Raw genomic sequence first — 20,968 nt, forward strand, 5'->3', positions numbered from 1 at the left:
GTGTGTGGGTGTGTGCGTGTTGTATGACACCACAGACATTAGGTCATAGATATGAGCCTATCAATCCCACCTGGGCCCTCCTCAAAATGGTTTCTGTGTGCTTCTCTGTCTGTCCTCTTCTGTGTGTCCTTCATCCATGGTGACTACAAACATACAGTATAAAATGCTGACAAGCTCTGAAGGTCGATGAACTGATGTGAAATATACATTAAATACATATTTTCTAGACAAGGTGACTTATTTGTTCCTGTTGATGTTTTGGTTCTGGTCCCTTAGTGACACTATGAGTCATTTGACTTACCGCAGCACACACAGTGAAGTACGTAGAACAGTGTTACATTATTGATGTACTATCATTAATATGCGAATGCAATAAACTAAACTAAGTCAAATCAGATCATAATCTTTCTATTGAGCGCCACAGAACCAAAGGGTAAATCTCTCCCAGGCCTCTGTGGCTCTTAGGAAGAAGCCAAAGATCAAGCCCCCCCCCCGGCAGCATCGCTCGTATTCATCTGACAGAAGTGAAACAATGGCAGCAGACGCTCCTGCGAGCATGAGAGAGTGTGTGAGCGAGAGCTTCCCTGAACAGTTGTGACTAAATGCATCCCTGGCGGCCAGGAACTGTTGCTGTGTGTGTGTGTGTGTGTGTGTGTGTGTGTGTGTGTGTGTGTGTGTGTGTGTGTGTGTGTGTGTGTGTGTGTGTGTGTGTGTGTGTGTGTGTGTGTGTGTGTGTGTGTGCCTGCCTGCCTGCCTGCCTGCCTGCCTGCCTGCCTGCCTGCCTGGATAGAGATGGAGAGGGAAGCAGATTGGGCTGGTGTGTTTTGTGTTGAGGTGCTTATAATGATAAAATGGTGTGTGAGTGCGTCTGTGCTGCTATTTACAAATAAACCGCATATGAAATGTGTGTGTGTGTGTGTGTGTGTGTGTCTGGGGGGGGGGGGAGAGAGAGAGAGTTTACATGACTCACCATTTATATGCCGTCGTTTGTTTCTTCCGGCAATTATGACCATAATGGCAGAAGTCCTGAAATTGCTATCACAGTGCTATGAAGTAGTACAAATACATAAATACATTATATCCTAGCGGTGAAATTGATTTGTATGTCCAGAGTAAAAGCTCTCAGTGTGAAGAGCAGTTTATGAGTGAAGGATCCATCTCCAGTTTGGGTCATTGTGATGCTTTAGTCACTGAACTCTGGCTCCGGCTGTGTGTGTAAACAATACTGTTGCAGTCGCTCGCACTCCTTCATGTTCGGAGTGTGCGTCTGCTTCTCCCCGCCCATAAGCAGAGCAGACCCTGGCTTTGAGTCCAGCGGATCCATTTGGTCACATTAGAGACGTTCTCCCTCATCTTTCCCGGCAGCGTCTGGCTCATCTAATCAAGTTGCCTAGTGAGCACAGAGATGATGACAGTAGATTCTATTACCAGCTCAGCCGCTTCATTTCCAGGCTTCGCTCCATAAGGAAATCCTCCCTGACAAACCGCGCTGACATGATTTTTCATTTACAATACTAATATAGAGCCGCGTCAGCACACCAACACAAGGTCCTTTACTTCATTAATCACTCGCACCTGACTCCTGATTCATTCTGTGGACGTTTTTCTGTTTTATGTGATGTTTGTGAGAACATGGAGAGGTGGAGCTGCTCTCTGCTGTAGGTCAACCCAGGGTCCAGAGGGGTTCAGCTCTATGTGCTGGATGAAGCACAGAGGGAAGGAGTAAACATCACTTAAGTATCATCAGGGTTCAAACTTAGCTGCAGTCTGTGGGAGACACATTTTGTTGTTTTCTCTGCATGGTGTCCAGAGGTTTGATCCTCCATGGGGCTCTTTCAGCAAAATGTTTTGTTTTATGGTGTCAGACATCTCTACACCCCTGGTCCAGTTCATTTAAAGACATCTGAAGACAGCCTTGGACCAAATAAAGCCCCACCAAGGAGCATACAGTATTTTCTAATCCCATTAATCACACACAGGCACGTCAAATTCTGCATTGGTGCAATTTCCCTGTTTTGCAAGGTGTTTAGCAACAGTGATGATGTGACTGAGCACAGCTGCAGGTCAGCTAATGAATAAGAACCAGCTGCTGAATGCTGAAGCTCAGTTTTGATTAGTTTGGTAGCATCAGTACAAAAGACATCATGACTCCATTACCTGAGGTTTCACCCAGTTTCTGCTTCGTCATTGCTACTTTTCTTCTTCCAGTAGCTTTTTCCTTTATGTTGGATATTGTTGTTGGTTTGCTTTAGATGAAGTAACAGCACTGCACTGTACTTAGTAGCCTTTTTTCCTTTTGTATTTGTAATATACTTAATCTTATAAACCAGTACAAGACCCTGGAGATTTCAGGAGAATCTGCAGTCCAGTCCACTTATCAGGCAACGCACACACAACTTGGACAAGGTAGCTGCTTGGCAGGTTGCACTCATTGCACTCAAGCTGGGAGCCGGTAAATAGTTTAGCAGGGGGAGATACGGTCTATTTTTATCGCGGCAGACAGACGGAGGAGACGCATTGGCAGGCTGATGCACAGGTTGACGCGTCACAGCGAGACAGCGACAGACAGAGAGAGACGCAGCCAATCAGGAGGACAGACAGACAGACAGGCAGACAGACAGACAGACAGACAGACTGGTGGAGATGGATGTGAAAGGACAGCTTGCAGACAGACTCCCAGACTTGGAACAGGGACGCAGCGTGCGACTGCTGAGCCCAAAGTTTGGCACTGCACAAAGAAATAACAACTAATATACATATCCTTTATGTCACTGCCACCTGAGACTGAGTCCTCCTCTCTTTAGTTTGAATGCTTTGGTGGCCATGATGGTAATGTGTTTGTGTCTGAAGCAGGACTGTTGTTGCTGTTTTCTTTAGCTCTTATTGCATAAGTGTGTGTTTGTTTGAGACTGGAGCTGTCTGGAACATCTGAGAGATCAAACCAGTCTGTACTCTGGAACTGAAAAGCTCTAAACTCTATTAAACTCAAGCTGTGGATGTTTGTCTCCAGTCACTTTACTTTGCACTTTAAAACTTTGATTATTCTCTGATTTTCTTTCAACGGCTGTGATTGAAATTAGCATAAATGGAACTCTGCAAACTCAGAAAGGAGGAACAGACGGAGATGATGTGATTGTAGATTTATTCACACTTATAATGTCAGATGATGTCACCTTTTGCATGCGTTTCCTCAGTGGGTGGACTTGTGTCATACACACACCTGGATAAAGTTTCTGATCTCTCTTCCTCACACTGGTAGAGCGAGTGAGAATGCCAGAGCCTGAGCAGGAGTGATGGGAAAGTTGCGATATTCCAAAGGTTGTTTTTGTTCTAGAGCAGAATGTAGGTCAGACAGTTCTGAGTTCTGAAAGCATCTTCAAACGTCTCCGCTCCCTGTAGATACAGTGTGCCGCTGTGTGCTGGGAGCAGGAGGAGGCTGAGTTCCTGCACTTTTTAATGAGTTATCTCCATCCAGTACAGAAACCCCTGTGCGTGTGTGTGTGTGTGTGTGTGTGTGTGGTGTTCTCTTTAGTCCTGCCTGAACCATTGTGTTCTTCACATATTGTATGAAAGGTCCGACCCCACAAACCACTTCTATTATTATGCAGCTCTCTGTAACGTAACATTTTCTAGCATTTTTAAGGTCCCATTATTATTTGTTATTATGTTTGTTTTTTAATACTGAACCCTGACCTGGATAAAGGATCTGGGCAGTTAGCATGTTTCTGATTGATGTAGTTGACCTACTGTCCAGTTCAAATGTGATTATTAATCTCTGTCTCTCTCTCTCTCTCTCTCTCTCTCTCTCTCTCTGTCTCTCTCTCTCTGCCTCTCTCTCTCTCTCTCTCTCTCTCTCTCTCTCTGACATACATAAATGCATACAGCACTCTCGGTGATAAAGTGTGTGTGTGAGTCAAGAAGGCCACACTAAAAATAAATGAATCCTCTGAGGTTCTTGAGTTAACTGAGGGGGAAAACCATAAAAGTGTTTCTTTGGCGGACGTACTCTGTTTACGTCTCACGTGCGTGTGTGAGTGTGTGTGTGTGTTATCATGGAGAGCTGGAGCCAGTAAAGAAGCCTCTGGTACCTGAGGCTCTCGTGTGTTTCCGTCACTGTGGATGTGATTTGAATGATGTCACTCTTCTCTTCATCTTCTTCTTCTCTCTCTCTCTCTCACTTCCAGGCTCTGAATGCTTGTATTCAGAGCTTAAAAGAAGCAAGTTGTCCCCTGGGAACATTATTTTAAGCCTTTTAAGCCAGTTTGCGTTATGTTTCTGAACGACTTATGACATGGAAATATATCCCAGCACAAACAACTCTTGCTTTCTTTAAAGTGTTGTTGGCACGGCGACGGCGAGTTGTAACATTTTCATTGCGCACCATAAAAAGATTTATATTCACAATATGTTTTTTTACTTCCAGATTTGATGTGGTATTTGTTTTTCGGCGCTAAATAAAAATATGGGATTGATTTCTACAGCGTTATAAAAGTAATAACAGGCTGCTGCTGTGCTCTGTGTCTGTGTATTAGATGTGTTCAGCAAGCTCCCACAGCGCAGGCCCCCTCCCTGTGTCCGTCATGGCCGATAGCAGGCGTTCATATCGTAGCAGAGGGCGGGTTGCTGGGAGAGGCTGGCACACACGCTGAAATATTAATGAGCCACTGTGGAGAAGAGCTCAGCCTCCCCCTCTCCCCCTCCACTCCCTCATCTATCTCTCCACAGCTTCACCCCAACTCTCTCTCTCTTCTCTTTCGTCCACTTTATTTATTTGCCACCTGTGTTTCATCTCCCCTATTCCTCTTCTTTCTTCTATCGTTTTTTGCTCCATCTCTCACTCCCTCTCTCTCTCTCTCTCTGTCTCTCTTTCTCTCTCTCTGTCTGTCTGTCTGTCTCTCTCTCTCTCTCTCTCAGGAGGCTTGTGAGATTGTGTTATGTCTTATTAAAGACACAGGTGCACTGCAAAGTGAGAAATACGACATAATAACACCCATCTGAGGAAACTTGTGCGTTTGGCATCAATGTTGGATCGGTGTGAATCAGGTTTTCTGTGACTTTGTAGGCAAAGCTCTCTCTTCCTCCTCCTCATCTCCTCTTCCTCAGGCTCTTTTGGTCACTCTTACATATTTGATCATTCTCTTTATGTCTTTGCTCTTATCCCCCAAGCACAATCTTTTTTAAGAGAAAAAGTATTTTAGTCTGAAGAGAATGTGTTAGCAGGCCGGAGCTTTCTAGATTCCATCAGCTGTAAATTCCCCCCCAGCTTTGTGACTGACAGCTGATTACTTGGAGATTTTTTGGTGTCAGCAAATCTGTTCATCAATCTTTTCAATCTTCAAGCTTTTTAGTTTAGTTTTGCCTTTTATTGTTGCGATCAATGCTTTACATCCTACAGGGGGACAAACTCAACTATGGATCGTGTATTGAAACGTCTTCAGATCTAATTCAGATCACGTGACCGGCAAATCCTGAACATTTGTAAAACGTATTGCTTTAAGATAGAATGAAGGATTGTCGTGCTCACAACCGAGTCTAACTCCTCTCCTCTTCTTCTCTTTCAGACGTGGTTGAAGAATTACGGCTACCTGCTGCCTCATGACGTCCGCACGTCTGACCTGCGGCAGGAGAAAGCCATGCAGTCTGCTGTGGCCGCCATGCAGCGCTTCTATGGGATTCCTGTGACGGGGATACTTGACCAGACCACTATAGAGTGAGTCCAGTGATATGTGTGTGTGTGTGGGTGTAACCGGTCGCTTGTATACACATTCAGAACAGTTCTACTCTAAACTACAATTGCTTGTCCATAGTGTGATTATCAATGCAAGTAAATGAAAGTGAATGAACGTTCATGGATGAATTAATGCCTCATCTGTTCTACGTATACACACGTACATAACCTGGTGCTTTGTTAGGCAGTACAACATTTTTATCAAGACCTGATGTAGAAACGACACATTAATCTGACCGAGCTTGACGGGACAAGAGACTTACGACAGGTCAATCAGTGATATATGATGTCATTTGGCCCCAGGTGGATGAGGAAACCTCGATGTGGCGTCCCAGATCATCCTCACACCAGCCGCCGGCAGAGGAATAAACGCTACGCCCTGACGGGACAGAAGTGGAGAGACAAAAGGATCTCCTACAGGTAGTCTATGTCTTTCTCTTCATGTGGCTCTGTTTTCCTTCCTCTCCTCTTCTCTCCATCTCCACCTCCTACTCTCCTTCCTTCCTCCTCTCTTCCACTCTGAACTCTGCTGGGTCTAATGTAAATTAGGTCTGCCCCTCGAGACCTTGAACGCATCATGTATCCCTGCATTGCATCCACCCACCCGTCTCTTCGTCTGGCGCTTCCATCTCTCTTTACGTTCTAGAGTGTTTCAGTAAAACGCTGCTGTGTGAGTTCCGTCCCTGCAGCTCAGACTTACTTAACATACTGTAGATCTAATGCAGATGAGATTAGATTAATGCAGGGACGTCTCACAAGATAACGAACACAACGCAGCTTTCTGGCTAATAGCTTCAAGGGCCAAGGTTCAATTTATCTCATCCATAAAAACATGGAAATTGCAGAGCAGCTTCTCCCGTCGTCATGACACCCCAGCTCCATCTACACACAGAAGAAATAAGTTTCAACAGTTCCACCCTGTGTACTTTTCAGCCCTTGGTGTTCTTATCAGACTCATGTGAAGGACTTCTTTCAGTGGCCATGGTGGTATGGACTGCATACCTGTGAATCATACTGCAGCTAAACTACATTTCCCATGGTGCATTGCATCACCTGACCCATGTTGGCTTGTGCACGCCCACCTATGAAGATTGTACTAATTTATTGTGTACATCATGTTGGACACGCAAAAAACAAGAGTCACATTCTTTTAAACTACAACTTGCAACTTACAAATGCAATATAATAAATATAAGAAACTTTATTGGGTCAACTCACACATGCGAACACGTTACCATGCAAACAGGTCAATCTGAAATCTGCTCAAGGGCATCTCGGCAGTGCCCTGGAGGCAAACTGGCAACTCTCGAGCTGCCAGTCCACTTTCTTGGTCCATACGGGACTCGGACCGGCAACCATCCGTTTCCCAAGCTGAGTCCCTACGGTTTAACTGAAAGATAACTATCTAAAATGTAAACCATGTAGCAGAGTTACATTTCCAGCTGAGCTGCCAGCTGAGTGGAGTGATGCTTAACACTGAACAATCCTGCCACTATCTCCACTTCACACACTGTTGTGTACCAGCTCCAGTACAACATGTACGGATCAAAGCTGAATTTTAATGTCGTATCACATTGTAGTTTTATGTCTTCTTTAGTCTGAAGTACGAGCGATGGGCCGTCTGAATGAGTCCGGATTCATTCACTGTGGTCACACTTACTGTTTACGGCACATTAGCTGACATCTCATGCTTTGAAATCCGCTGCGTAAGGCCACTAGTGGACAAACTAAATGAAAGAAAATTTTATAATGGATGATTGAAAGAAATGGAGCGAGGAGCAATTTTCTGCTCAACACACAAATAGGGAGAGGAGGGAGAGGAGGGAGAGGAAGCAGCGCTGCACAGAGTCGCAGACATCTCCTCAAAGAGAAAGGAGGAGAAGAAATGAACAAAGAGACGAGAATAGATTCAAAGTGGAGAGATAATACAAGTGCAAGCTAATAATGTGCAGCAAGCTGTTCCGATGACTTACTGTTGTAATAAACTAACTGCTTTGTGCTAGTGTGTGGGTGCGCGTGTGTGTGGGTGTCATATTTCAGTTTTAAGGTTATAGTTTAGTCATTTGTGTTTCGTAGTAATTTCCCGGCACTGTGATCGTTTAAACATGTTTCCAGTTTGATTTGGTGATGAAATCTTTCTCTCCACCAAACTCTCTCCTCTCTTCTGTCTGTCTTTGCTCTGCTGTACAAAGCATTTACTTGTCGGACAGATTTTGTCTCCCTCTTTTACTCTCCGTCCTCTTTTATCTCTCTATCTTTTCCCACTCAAAGCTTTATGGCTCTAATGTAGATTATGCCTCTCCCATGAGACACTGAAGGCATCCCAGCTCCCAGCATTGCAGATCTCCACTCTACAGCGATACATAATGCCCACAGTGTGAGATCACTGTGCGATCACGTTACCTTTTACTGTATTTGTGTTTCCTCTAATGTTTCAGCGTCTATCCACAGTCACATTCTCGCAGTGAAGTCTTCAGCCTGGCTACGCTAACATGATCACGTCTAACTTGATTGCAGCCTCAAACTTCTTTGGCGCCAATCTTCCTCGATTAGCTGTACTCAGTGAACCCTCATCATCATCATCACAATGCATTAGCAACAATGAGAATACAAGCAGAATGGGAACTGGACATATTTCCATGTATCCTCCCTATTTTGCACTACACAGTTCCCCTCCTTACAACAGTATTTGTATTTGTCAGTTGATTAGGCATTTTATTTAAATGATAAGATTTGATTGGATCCTCCACATGTTCTAGTTGCGCTGTGCCTCTTCCTCAATCCTCAGCCTCTTTGCTTTGTGTCTCTCTCTCAGGCGCACACACACACACACACACACACACACACACACACACACACACACACACACACACACACACACACACACACCACCGCCACCACCCCCAAGTTTCCTTATATCTGATTTAATATGTACATTTTGCTTCTACATCAAGGAACAGACTTACAAACGCAGCAGCTCATTAACATGCTGCCTTTCATAGCCTCTTACTTGGTTCAGCCCTCACAACAACCTGGGTAATGTGATGCTGCTGCATTATCTAACGTCAGCCAAGCTTTATGGATACAATGAAATGATTCCGCTACATATTTTCCACGGCTGTTTGGTTACCGGGGATTTTTATGAATACCACTTGTGGGCGTGAGTCAGATACCAATAACCTTCGCCGGCTTCGCTACCTGCAATGTTGCTTATAAATGAAAGAGACTTACTAAGCTCACGTTTTTGATTTATTTGATTCATGTTTGTTTAACTGTCAGATGTTTGTCTCGCTTGCAGAGAAGCCAATCTGTTGGACGAACGAACAAACTGAAATAAAAGGAAATGATGCTTCAAGTCATTGTGTCCATTAAGGGAAGACTGCTGTGCTGAAGGAAATAGGTAATGAAAGAAGGCAATGAGGGAAGTAATTGGGAAATAGGGAATGAAGGAAGGAAGTAAAGAAAAGAGCTGCTAGGTTGGAGGTGGTGTTTTAACTGCCGATCCGAGAGCAGCAGGGTCGGATCAAAACCACGTCTGAACACATACAATTACTTCAGCTCAACAATCTGAAGACTAAGTGAGACTGAAGTGTTTATATTAAGACGCAAAAAGGATCACATGTTCTTTTCCAGTGTGGGGATTTGACGCAGGTCTTCATTTCTGAACGCCTTTGAGTGTGTTATATGCTGAATTGTTGCCTTTGTAAAGCACCAGGGGTCAGTGTTTTCTGAGTCATTAGTCACACAGGTTCTTCTTTCCAACAATATGTTGCTGAGAACCACAATTGTCGAGTTGACCTGCATTGTAGGCAAGCTGCAAATAGAAAACCAGCTAATGGGAACTAAAATAAACGAGTTGTTAGAAGTTATTTGCAGAGCTGTAATGGAAAGAGACTTTGCAAAATCTTGGTTCTGTCACATTACGTTACAGCTATAATACATGGATCCATAAAGTATGTGAGCCCCATAAAGCTAAGAGATGGTGGAAATCTAGCTCCATATTGACTGATTTTACTCTTAACCTTATGACAGATTTAGTGCCATTTCCAAGGTCATACTAAGTGAGAAAGGAGGCACCATCCCGCTCTCTGTATGCTTTATGTGTTGCATATGTTGTGATGTGGTTGTGGTATTGCAGAGGCACAAACAAGCACCTTCTGCTAGCTCCCCACCCTTGAACATGACCAATTGCATCCATAAGTCAAGAGAGGCGGAACTGCCACCCCGGGTCTCTGCGGCGATGAGTGAGAGCCCAAGCAGCACCTGTGCACCACAGCTGCTGCTGCTTTTCCTCTGTCGGATATTTTAAGCCGATCCACCGACAGAAAAGCTGTGAAAAATGTCCTTAGCTGTGTGCTCAGGCCAGTTTTCTGTCAATAAGGAACGTGGCATCAGCAAAAAAGGAACAGAAAGCTCATTTCTATAAGCACATACAGTCAAATGTCTTGTTGACACCGTACTGTGATTGAAATGCGATTGGTCAAATGTAAATATTAATTCAAAGTTGAACTCTGCTCTCACTCCTTCACCATTACTCGTGTTTCTGCCTCAATCACATGACTGACAAGTATTGCAGTATTGAGTTCATGTAAACATAATGGTTGTTTCTAGAACGGATAGTTGCAGTTCAACCAGTTTGTAACTCTACATGTAGAAGAAACTCTGTCTGGATGTTTTCCATCTTGCTCTGGTTTCAAATCAAGCAGCTGAAGTGAAAACACTTACACGGCCGACAGCCACACACACACACACACACACACGCTGATGCATTTTAACCGCGTTGGACTCTACATCCAAATGTGAATTATGGCCGGCTTCGCTCGGTGGAGGCTGGATTGGTGTAGTGTGTGTGTGTGGACATGAACAGCTGCCTCGGGACAGGACGGGGAAAACCAATTTAAAAACGGTAAAGAAACAGAGCCAAGAGACAAAGCAGGGGAAGAGAGAAATCCAAGTCTTTTATGTTGACGCTTTAGAAAACAATGTTGTGAACTTTCCTGCCAACAAAGCACATTGGGCTGAAACGAAGCTGAGACAGACACAGAGTGAATCAGAGTGTCTGAGTCTGGAACTGGGAAATGGTTTCTTCTCCCCGCGATCCCACTCATTTGCTGTGTGTGTGTGCAGTCTGGCCTTCCTCTCCTCTGTTTGTCACCTCCTCTGTGTCCTCTTCCTCTCATCATTTGTCTTAATCAGGGTTCTTCATTAGCAGCCAGTTATAGGAGCTTGATTGCATTTTGTTAGCATTCTTGTGACAGGAAATGCTTTGATGAAGATATATCATCATCATCATCACACGCATGAACAAATTTGCTAGACTTTGTTTCACTCATTTCTTGCACAGCTCCTTCACATGATGTCATTTCTCTTCATCCTTTTCATTTGCACATTTTGTGATTTAAATGCACTGCATGCATGTAACTGCTGTCTGCCTGACAGAGCAAAGTGTTACGTGTGTGTGTGTGTGTGTGTGTGTGTGTGTGTGTGTGTGTGTGTGTGTGTGTGTGTGTGTGTGTGTGTGTGTGTGTGTGTGTGTGTGTGTGGCTGTGAGGGTGTGTGTGTGTGTGAGAGAGAGAGAGAAAGAGACACAGTGGACCATCTGTGTATTTTGGCCACAGGTCATTTGGCCAGCGTCTCTGCCACAATGTTCCACACCATTTACTCAAATCAGACAACGGCCACACACACACACACACACACACATTCATCATTCATCTCAGGGTGGTGAATTTATGGATTCATGTATGATTCATGAGTGGGTTCATGTTATGATTTATGTTTTTAAATTATGGATTGCAGTTTTTTTTTTAAATCCCCCCCTTTGAAAATCTTCAACTTATCTGTGACCAATCAGAGCCGCTCGTCTGCATCAACAGCACAAACTGAACATAATGGAACAAAATCAGCCTGGCTTCGTTTGGAAAAGTCTGCCACATAATATTCCTCCTCCAGATTTTGTTCTTCTGATCTAAGCAGCTTCTGAATTAATCAACCAGCCTCTGTTTGATCTCGTGTCTCTTAACAATAACATACAAAGTGTTTCGATTGTGATGTCATGCTTTATATTTTCTTGTTTACATTGTAAACTGAGGAACTTTCTCTCTCTCTCTCTCTCTCTCTCTCTCTCTCTCTCTCTCTCTCTCTCTCTCTCTCTTTAGTACAGTTATTCCCTCTGATTCTCCAATCACCTGTGAATTCCGGACTTGTTTCAGATTCACATTGGCAGAATTGCAGCTCAGGACTCGACTTGTTGCCCATAAAAACACAAACGTGCGCTCTAAATGCTGTAAATGGAGTTGAGGGATTGTGGCAGATTGGCTGTGACGACGACGGCGTTCGGCTCTGAATCCCTGTGAACATCTCATTCGCACTCATCCTTCCCATCATTCAAATCATGTTGTGGATGCATCACAACACACACACACACACATCTTGATACACATCCATTCCCCGCACGACTCAGCGGCCGACTCCCCGTAACACAAAAGAAAAGTCCAACAAACATTTCCACTTCTTTGCTCCGCAGACTTATTTATGCACAGCAGGGGGGCCTGGGCGCACTCATGTGTAAATGTTGAGTTATGGCATGTGTGTGTAATGTGCTGTCATTTATTCCCCTAATGTATTTTCGGGACGGGAACAAAGCATTTACCCCCCGTGGAGGGACAGATAGTGTGAAATGGACTTTGCTGTCTTCCCCCATCGCTGTTTTCTTCCGTCTCTGTTACTCGCCAATCCCCCCTCCTTCCTCCATCCTCCTCCTCCTCGCTCGCCTACGTTCAGACACCGATACCAAAGGTTTGAACGGCTTTTTAAAAGACGCTACATGAAAGCAGCGTGCGGCGACAGTGAAGGGAGATCTGAAACCTGTAATCATGTCCCTTACCCGTCTCTCACATATGGACGCCACGTCTCCTCTCCTGCAGTTCGTTAATGACCTCGCTGCCTACATTTGTCTTCTGTAGCTGCAGATGCATGGACGGTCTAACCTGCACATTAGAGAGGGAGACGTGTTAATGGGTTTCACAGCTCGGAGCACCAAACAAGACACATTCTCTCCATTAAAGGAGACATAACGGGTTAAGCTTCATCCTTCTAAACACCTCTTTGTTTTTAATTTCCTGCATTGTGATCAATATTGATCTGAAGATGATTTTCACTGAGAGCTTGTGTGATGTTCCTGTGTCCTGATGGACGATGAGGAAGCAAAGAGCGATGAAGACCAGCAGGTGTAGCTGGACGTGTTGGTGTGCTGTAGTTTGACTCACCTGGTATCTTTTGTGTCTCCAGCATATCAAACTTCACCCCTAAAGTGGGAGAGAAGGACACCCAGCGAGCCATCAGACAGGCCTTCAACGTGTGGCAGGCTGTGACGCCGCTCTCCTTCCAGGTCAGAGAGAGACACACACACACACACACACACACACACACACACACACACACACACTTGGCTCCTGTTGTTTTGTCGTCTCGTAGCTTTCCTGTAGCAGTATGTTGACGTCCATATTGATCTCTGAAAGAAACATTTAAACATTTAATCCTTTTTCTTACAAGTATAAAGTTAAAACTCAAAGTTCAAAGTCGGGTGTTAAATAAATGAAATTTTTCTCAGCTTTTACACAAAGAACTAGACTGTGTGAGTCTTTGGACTTGTAAAGGTGTGAACATTTTATGAAGCATTAACTCTTTTGTGGGCCTTGAGTCTGAGTACAGCTTCTTAGTTTGTGCTGCACTTTACTGGACTCTGCCCTCTCACTCTGCTGCACTCTGCTGCACTCTGCTGCACTCTGCTGCACTCTGCTGCACTCTAACACACTCCGCTCTGGTCCCTGTCAGGAGGTGCCGTACTCGGAGATCAAAATCGAGGGGAAGGAGGCGGACATCATGATTTTCTTTGCCTCTGGTTTCCATGGTGACAGCTCCCCTTTCGACGGAGAGGGGGGCTTCCTGGCACACGCCTACTTCCCCGGCCCGGGCATCGGAGGAGACACACACTTTGACTCGGACGAGCCCTGGACGCTGGGCAACGCCAACCACGATGGTGAGACGCTGTGGCGCCTTACGTGTGTGTGTGTGTCATGACTGCATGTGTGTGTTTCATTACATAACATACAGACATCAGAACCATAATGGTCACATGGGTTTGAGCTGTTCTGAGCCACACTACAGTACTCTTCATCTCATGTAGCTCAGGCTTCTAACATTCACACGTTTCCTGGATACAGCTGGAATACGAAACATCACACCTGCTGAGTCTGTCGGGAAAACAAAGAATCCTTCCTCACAGATGCTGCCTGTCCTGCTGAGGGACCATCAGATGTCTATCAGAAGGGTTTTCTCTCCAGGATTACATTTACATATTCCATAAGAATAATATCTCACTTTAAATATATTCCACAGGGATGTTTGATAATAAATACATCAACATTACCAAGATGTCAAATCACACAGGAGCAGGGTTTTCTGTCGATGGTTGTATTTTCTGAGTTATTGAAGGTAGTGTGGTGGAATGTGACTCTGCAGATTCACAGGGATTAAGATCACACACCACTTCTCAGGTCCCTGTGGAATCCTTTGAATGTCATATTCTCTCAACCCTTAAGGGAAATTAGCTCCTTAATGACATGGAAGTAAAGTCAGTGTAAGTCATTAAGGTCGTTATAAGCCTCCACCTAGTGCAGCATGAAGCTGGATACACACTTCAACCTCATTAAGATTCATGGGACCTCTGATGACACAAAGGACTCTGAAGCCAATCTGCATATGCTAACATGCTAACTGTTATGACCTACAGACGCATTATTGTGTCATTACCTCATCGCCATGGCAGTATTTGTGCAATACAAGGAAGAAATGACTGAAAACACAAGATTGAAGGAATTTTTAATTAACACAAGCACACACACACAACCATGTTGGTAAATGCAAAGAGAAACAGCAGCAGATTTTGGATTGAAGTGGTTGAACTGTGACGATACCTTGAGCTGTGTGTGTATCTCTGAGCAGCACATTGTTCAGTGACAGGATGAGAAATGGAGGAGGAACACACTTTGCTGTGTAATGTTTCTCCTTCTTCCTATCTCTGTTTGACAAAAGACTTCAGCCAGATTCCCCCTGAATAACTAATGTGTTGATTAAGAGAGGGAGAGAGATGAAGAGGCAGAGATGAAGAGGCAGAGATGAAGAGGGAGCTGAATCTGGCTGGAGAGATTAGCAGCATAGAGAATTATCTTGGACAGTTGTTGTTCTAAACTCCTCATGCAACATTGCTGTGTGTGTGTGTGTGTGTGTGTGTGTGTGTGTGTGTGTGTGTGTGTGTGTGTGTGTTACTCTAAAGCAAAGTGTCACAGTGAAGACTTTGGATCATTCAGATTGTTGAAATTAAGGGAGATTTACTATCATGAGTTATTGTTACCCTGTGTGTGTGTGTGTGAGGAGGAAGGATATTAGAGATACACACACTCCCTATCTCTCATATCCTTCCTCTCACACACACATAGTAATTGGAAGATCAGAGGTTGAGATAGGGACGCTGCAAAGTTCTGTCGAGACGCTCAAACCAACTCCTGCTATCGGCCTCAGAAGGACATCAGGAGGACCAACAGGCCTCATTTTCAGGGACAAAGTCTTTGATCAACCTTCTCCCACCAGGAGGAGGAGGAGGAGGAGGAGGAGCTCCCTACACCTGAAGCTCCTCTGTGCTGTTTCACTTGTGATGAACACAGATGTTGTGATGCATCGTTTCCCCCAAAGCAGTGCTGCTTCACCGACACAGCTGATGGATTACTGGCGGTTTAAATCGGCAGTTATCCTCTAAATCACTCTGCAAGCAGCTGGAGAACGCTTTTAGAACGACAACAACACTCCTCTTCTTCCTTCCTCATTATTAGATGAAGCCAGATAAAAATGTAGACGTGGATCAGGACTTAACAAACAGAGCTCTTGGTGAGTAAATCCACGAGGTTTCCAGAACCTGCGTGTGTGAAAGCATCTCTGCCTGTGAAATGAAGATTTCAGCGGCGGAACAATCTGCCGGCGCTCTGTTTTCCTTCAACAAAGCGGCGAAGTCTCCATGGACACATCAGACTGAGATGACTTGAGAGGCGAGTTTCATCAGAACGATATCAGACATCATCTTTATCACAGGCAGGCAGACGAGCGCAGGGGCAAACATGAGAGGAAAGCTGTTAATGTCACTGTGGGAAGCCAGAGCAGATGATAGAGCGACCTCAAGGGGAGAGGCAGACACACGGAGAGCGTCCAACTCAAGCCGCTGAAGTGTACGTCTTCGGCTGCAGAATCGGCTTTATCTTTTGCTGCGACACGAAAGAAAGAGAGGCGCAGGGAGAGGAGAGATAAAGGCCGGTGGACACAGGATGTGGGAGGAAGAGGAGGAGGAGGGCTGTGGTTGGAGAGTAAGAGATAAAAGAGGCAGAGCAGGAGAAGGACGAGTGGAGTGGGAGTGTGCGGAGATAGAAAAGTGGGTGCGTGGGTGTGTGTGTGTGAAGGTGTAAGAAGGTAGAGAGAAACCGAAGGACGATGGATGAAAATACAAAACTGTGAGCCAGAAGATCAAAGAGGAGGACGGGAGATTAAAGGAAGACTTCTGCCACATTCCTATGAGACAGATGAGCACCAACATGCATCTCTGACCACTCACAGGCTGTATTCCTTCATCTGTTTGGACCAAAAGGGTCAGAAAAAAGACTCGATCCATCAATATTGAGGAATCAAGAGCCGATGGAACGTTTGAACCTTGTCAGGATTCAGCGTCTCTCTGCATTGAAGCCTTTATGTTCCTCTGCAACTGTTTAATCGCACACGACTTCAGGGTCAGCAGCTCGTTTAAAGACAGTCTGATCCTGGTCCACCACACACACACACACACACACACACACACATCTGAAGCTCACATGTCACACTTGTGAAGCTGGAATGTCAAAGCCACCGCAGTCAGTTTGGTTCTATTTCTTCAGAAAGCTTTCATTAATTCTGTGCAGCCAAATGAATCAGACCTTATATGTATTCAGTCAGTCGTGTATATGGAAGAGGCTTTGTTGAAGGCCAGTGGTCATTCTGCCATCACGAGGGTCTTAAAGGTAAGGAGAAGCCCAGAAACATATATAAAAAGCATCAAAAGCAGCAGGAGAACAGAGAAAAAGACATGTTTTCGCCTTTTGGATGCATTATTTATGTATGAGAGAGAAACGGGGAGAGAATATAGAAAAAAGATGTGATACGAAGGACGAAGAGCATCAAACAGGCAGGAAACAGCCTGGGCTCCACACACACACACACACACACACACACACACACACACACACACACACACAGTAACATTATGTCTGTAAGGCTGCTGACCGCCAAGCCTGCAATCTTCAAACAGACCAGAGAGAAAAAAGATAATTAGGTTCAAACAGAGTCAAACCAATTACCATGCAGATGAAATGTATTAATTATGGTTCCGTGTTCAGACTGCAAGAAGTCACTGAAGGCTCGACAGCCGCTCGCAATCACAGCTCAGATTGTGACAGAATCCAGATCCCACGGGACCATGTGACATTTAGGTAAACTCCTCTTTCTATTGGCTCTCTGGCTGTTATTTGAAGTAGTTAGATTCACATTAAAGGAGGAGGTGAGGCTGATTTTGTTGCCCTTTGCAAAGATGCTGCACCTCTTCCATTTTTGGAAAGCAGCCTTTGCAGCTTGACGGCCTGTTGGCAGCACAAAGAGCTTCCTGTTGTCATTGTTGTCATTTTGATCCTGTTTGACAGAATCTCACTGTCAAAGAAACAATGCTTCTCTAACTGTCTCCTCTTTTCTTTTGTTCTTGATTTCTTCCTTCCTCTTCCATACTTCTGCCTCTTCCTTCCTCTCCGCCTTCCTTCTTCCCTCAACCTCGCCTGCCTTCACCTTACCTCCCCTGGTCCCCTGCTCCCCTTCTCTCCAGGTAATGACTTGTTCCTGGTGGCGGTCCATGAGTTGGGTCATGCGTTGGGTCTGGAGCACTCTAATGACCCCAGCGCCATCATGGCTCCTTTTTATCAGTACATGGACACACACAACTTCAAACTGCCCGTTGACGACCTGCAGGGGATCCAGAAGATTTACGGTAGGTTTGTTTCCTCAATGTTAATGTTTGTAAGTGAAGCGTCACCAGACTATGAAGGTTATGCCCGATTTTGTTACGCATTTTTGGTTCTTAAAGAGACAGTACCTCAAACAATCTGTTGTCATTCAATGGGGACAGTAGTGCTGCAGAAAGCGAGAGCAGAGGAGGATTCATGTTTTTCCACATTACAGCCATATACAGCTCCAAATAACCAATGATAATAATGATTGTGAAGGAAACTGAAGAACATTTAAGTTCTCAGCCATCTTTCTTTGGAGAGACGGAGAGAATGAAAACGTTAGACTGTCTTTGTTCTTTTTTGTGTTCATGCCCTTTGGTCCATTCCAGAGAGGAGAGGAGTGTCAGCAGCAGAAACTCATGATGTTCTGTTCCATTCATTTGTCATGTTAGACAAAGAGACAAAGGGACCGAACTGCAAACTGTAGCCACGTCTGTTTGTTTGGACATGAAGTGTGAACTTTCACACTCACATGATGCAGCAATGGGCTGGATGTGGGTGTAAAAGTTAGGTTGGGCTCCAGGAAGAGAAATGAAACTGTGGGATGTTTGTGCTGTTGGTGCCATTTTGTCCCCATTTATTACTGTGTGTGTTATTACAGAAACACACAGGGGACATAGAACTCCTCTTAACAGCTCCACCCCTCTCTTAAAGTGAAAGTTTGTATCGTTTTACCCATTTATATGATTGATTGTCTTGAGATTTTGATGTCACACACCCACACACACACTGACCACCCCCTCCCCTCGCTCCGGCTTCCAGCGTGTGCATTCAGAAAGGGTGTAAACACATTTACCTTACAACAATGTCTCTGATCTGGTTATCTGGTCTCCAAAGTCCCGAACACGACGGCCATGTGACTCATCAGCCTAGACATCATGCTCATGTAACCCAAGGTGTCACAGAATCACGACCCACAGAGGATAACAGCCGGCTCAGTGACCCCACCCAACACATTAACACTCGCATTACATACAGATTTCCTTCCTTCTGTGCTGAGATTAGGGCAGAAATGTGAGTAAGACATATTTATGGATGGAATTAATAAGAATCCACTGTCTGCCAAATGCATGTAATGCGTTGTGTAATCAGAGAGTCAGGGGAGAGCGCCAGGCGGAGAAACGGCTCCTCCTTATTATAAACATGTACATTCACCAGTACATTGATTTGCATTCTTGCATTATAGATACTCATAGTAAGCACATTTAGATTTATGCTGATTTAATCCTTGTTTTATGTCAATTACGTAATGTAGACTTATGTAATATAGACTTAATAAGACTAACCACTAAGCCCAGCTCACAAAATACAACAGAGAAGTATTTCTTCTTCCTCTTTGTTGACTCAGCCTGGTATCTTTTTCCTCTTTCACAACAAAAGCCCATCTTCTCATTAAAGGTCACGACGCTGATTTGACATTTTGAGTCAAGGTGCAGGAGCGAGTCAAAGCAGTGCAGGACACAGCGCTTTGCCTCTGCAGTTGTGCTCAGTGTGCATTATAAAGTCTGCTGTTTTATCTGCTGAGAGTTCATACTGTTTGTTTCTCCCTCTCAGCACCTGAATGCACCCCCAACACACACACACACACACACACGCACACACACCGTCACTCAGAGGATTTATTGGATACATGTTTACTTTTAACTTAGCTGTATTTCTGAGTCAAATTGAGATCTTATTAGTATTGCCAGTACTCTACTTTGACATAAACATAACGTTTGAATTAAGCCCAGGAGCAAATTATTGGTGTATTCTGTAAAAAATTAGAATTAATTCTTTCTTGTGGCAGTGGAATCACAACATTACCGTTCCAGGCACTGAAAATGAGAAGTGACTCAGAAATGACTGCACTTAAAAATGAATCACCAGCCAACATGACTCATGCTGTTTAATCTTTTGCTCTCAGATGTCCCACTGCATTCTGTACAGTATTGGATCTTACATATAAATAAATAATATATATACACAAAGAAATGGATCAACAAACACGAGTTGTGGTTTTGAGGATCTTTCAGGAGTCCTGGCTCTGCAGATCTGTGAACATCTCTTTAATGGAGTGTACATATAGATGCAGTATGATTGAAGATGTTGTGTTTTCCAGGCATCCCCACGGCCATGCTGGAGCCCACCAGGCCGTTACCCACCTTACCCTCTCGACGGACGCACTCCACCTCCAATCACGGCCGCCCCTCCCGCCCGGGGCGCCCTCCCTCGGGCGACCGGCCTGCGCTCCCGGGGAACGGCAAGCCCAACATCTGCGACGGCAACTTCAACACCGTCGCCTTCTTCAGACGGGAGATGTTTGTCTTCAAGGTGAGCGCAGAGGGCAGAATGTGACACCAACGCACAAGTAGAGGTCAGAGACACACAATGAAGGGGCTCCTTTAAGTCAAGTTGCTTTTATACATGGGGACTCTCAGGGCCACAATATACTTCAAGTGATGTCCAATGAAAAGAAAAAAGAACAGGCCAGACAACGCGTCTTTGGACATCTTGTGATTGTTGCATCACCAGTGAGGCTTCAGTCAAACCAGCCATGTGATGTTTGGACCAATTAGGAACAGGTGCATGTATCAGAGTGGAACAGCTTGTGCTCCTCCGCAAAGAGCACAGAATAAACCTGAATCACAATCCAGAATCCAGAAAGTACAATAATTAGAAGACACTCAGTAGCAGCATAGATACGACTGTAGATAATCCCATAACAGGGTGCAGGTGAGGGGGCAGAGATGCTGTAAGTGCTGTTGTCTTGTGAGTAGCTTTGTGCTCTCAGTAATGAAGTGATGTCAGATCCTATAGGCGGTGACTCGTGAGCTGTTGGTTTGTACAGCACATGAAAGAGGAGCACACAGGGGGATACAGAGAAAGACTCATTGAGCGTTAAGTGGAAAGGAGACGCAGACCTGAGCACCGCCGCTCTGCAGGTGATTACTGTCAGCGCTGAGGGTTTGAATCCCAAAAATGATCGTCTGATAGAACGGGGAAAGCACTTTGGTTGGAAGTATCTCTGAGCGTAATGCAGAAGGGAGTAACAGTAACTGTAGCTCTGCACACACACACATACACACACACATACACACAACAATCTGTTCATGTGTGTTATGTCAGA

At 44.8% G+C, this 20,968-nt stretch overlaps 1 protein-coding gene across 2 annotated transcripts in view; it reads left to right on the top strand.

The window, feature by feature from the left end:
* The first annotated feature begins 5,608 nt into the window (after window positions 1-5,608).
* Window positions 5,609-20,968, top strand: part of mmp24 (matrix metallopeptidase 24) — a 24,354-nt gene continuing 8,994 nt past the window's right edge. Inside the window, exons 1-6 of one of the 2 annotated variants that reach the window (XM_076147285.1) lie at window positions 5,609-5,710; window positions 6,032-6,148; window positions 13,019-13,118; window positions 13,565-13,769; window positions 17,679-17,848; window positions 19,984-20,172. In XM_076147285.1, coding sequence (XP_076003400.1) covers window positions 5,634-5,710; window positions 6,032-6,148; window positions 13,019-13,118; window positions 13,565-13,769; window positions 17,679-17,848; window positions 19,984-20,172 — 858 coding nt within the window. In that variant the 5' untranslated portion in view covers window positions 5,609-5,633. Of the gene's footprint in view, window positions 5,711-6,031; window positions 6,149-13,018; window positions 13,119-13,564; window positions 13,770-17,678; window positions 17,849-19,960; window positions 20,173-20,968 lie in introns of both variants that reach the window. The other variant, XM_076147284.1, reaches the window with a different exon arrangement.

The sequence above is a fragment of the Genypterus blacodes genome, unplaced genomic scaffold (genome assembly GCF_046128005.1).
Source record: "Genypterus blacodes isolate CSIRO-AG114 ecotype Tasmania unplaced genomic scaffold, CSIRO-AGI_Gbla_v1 ptg000037l_1, whole genome shotgun sequence".
NCBI classification, from domain to species: Eukaryota; Metazoa; Chordata; class Actinopteri; order Ophidiiformes; family Ophidiidae; genus Genypterus; species Genypterus blacodes.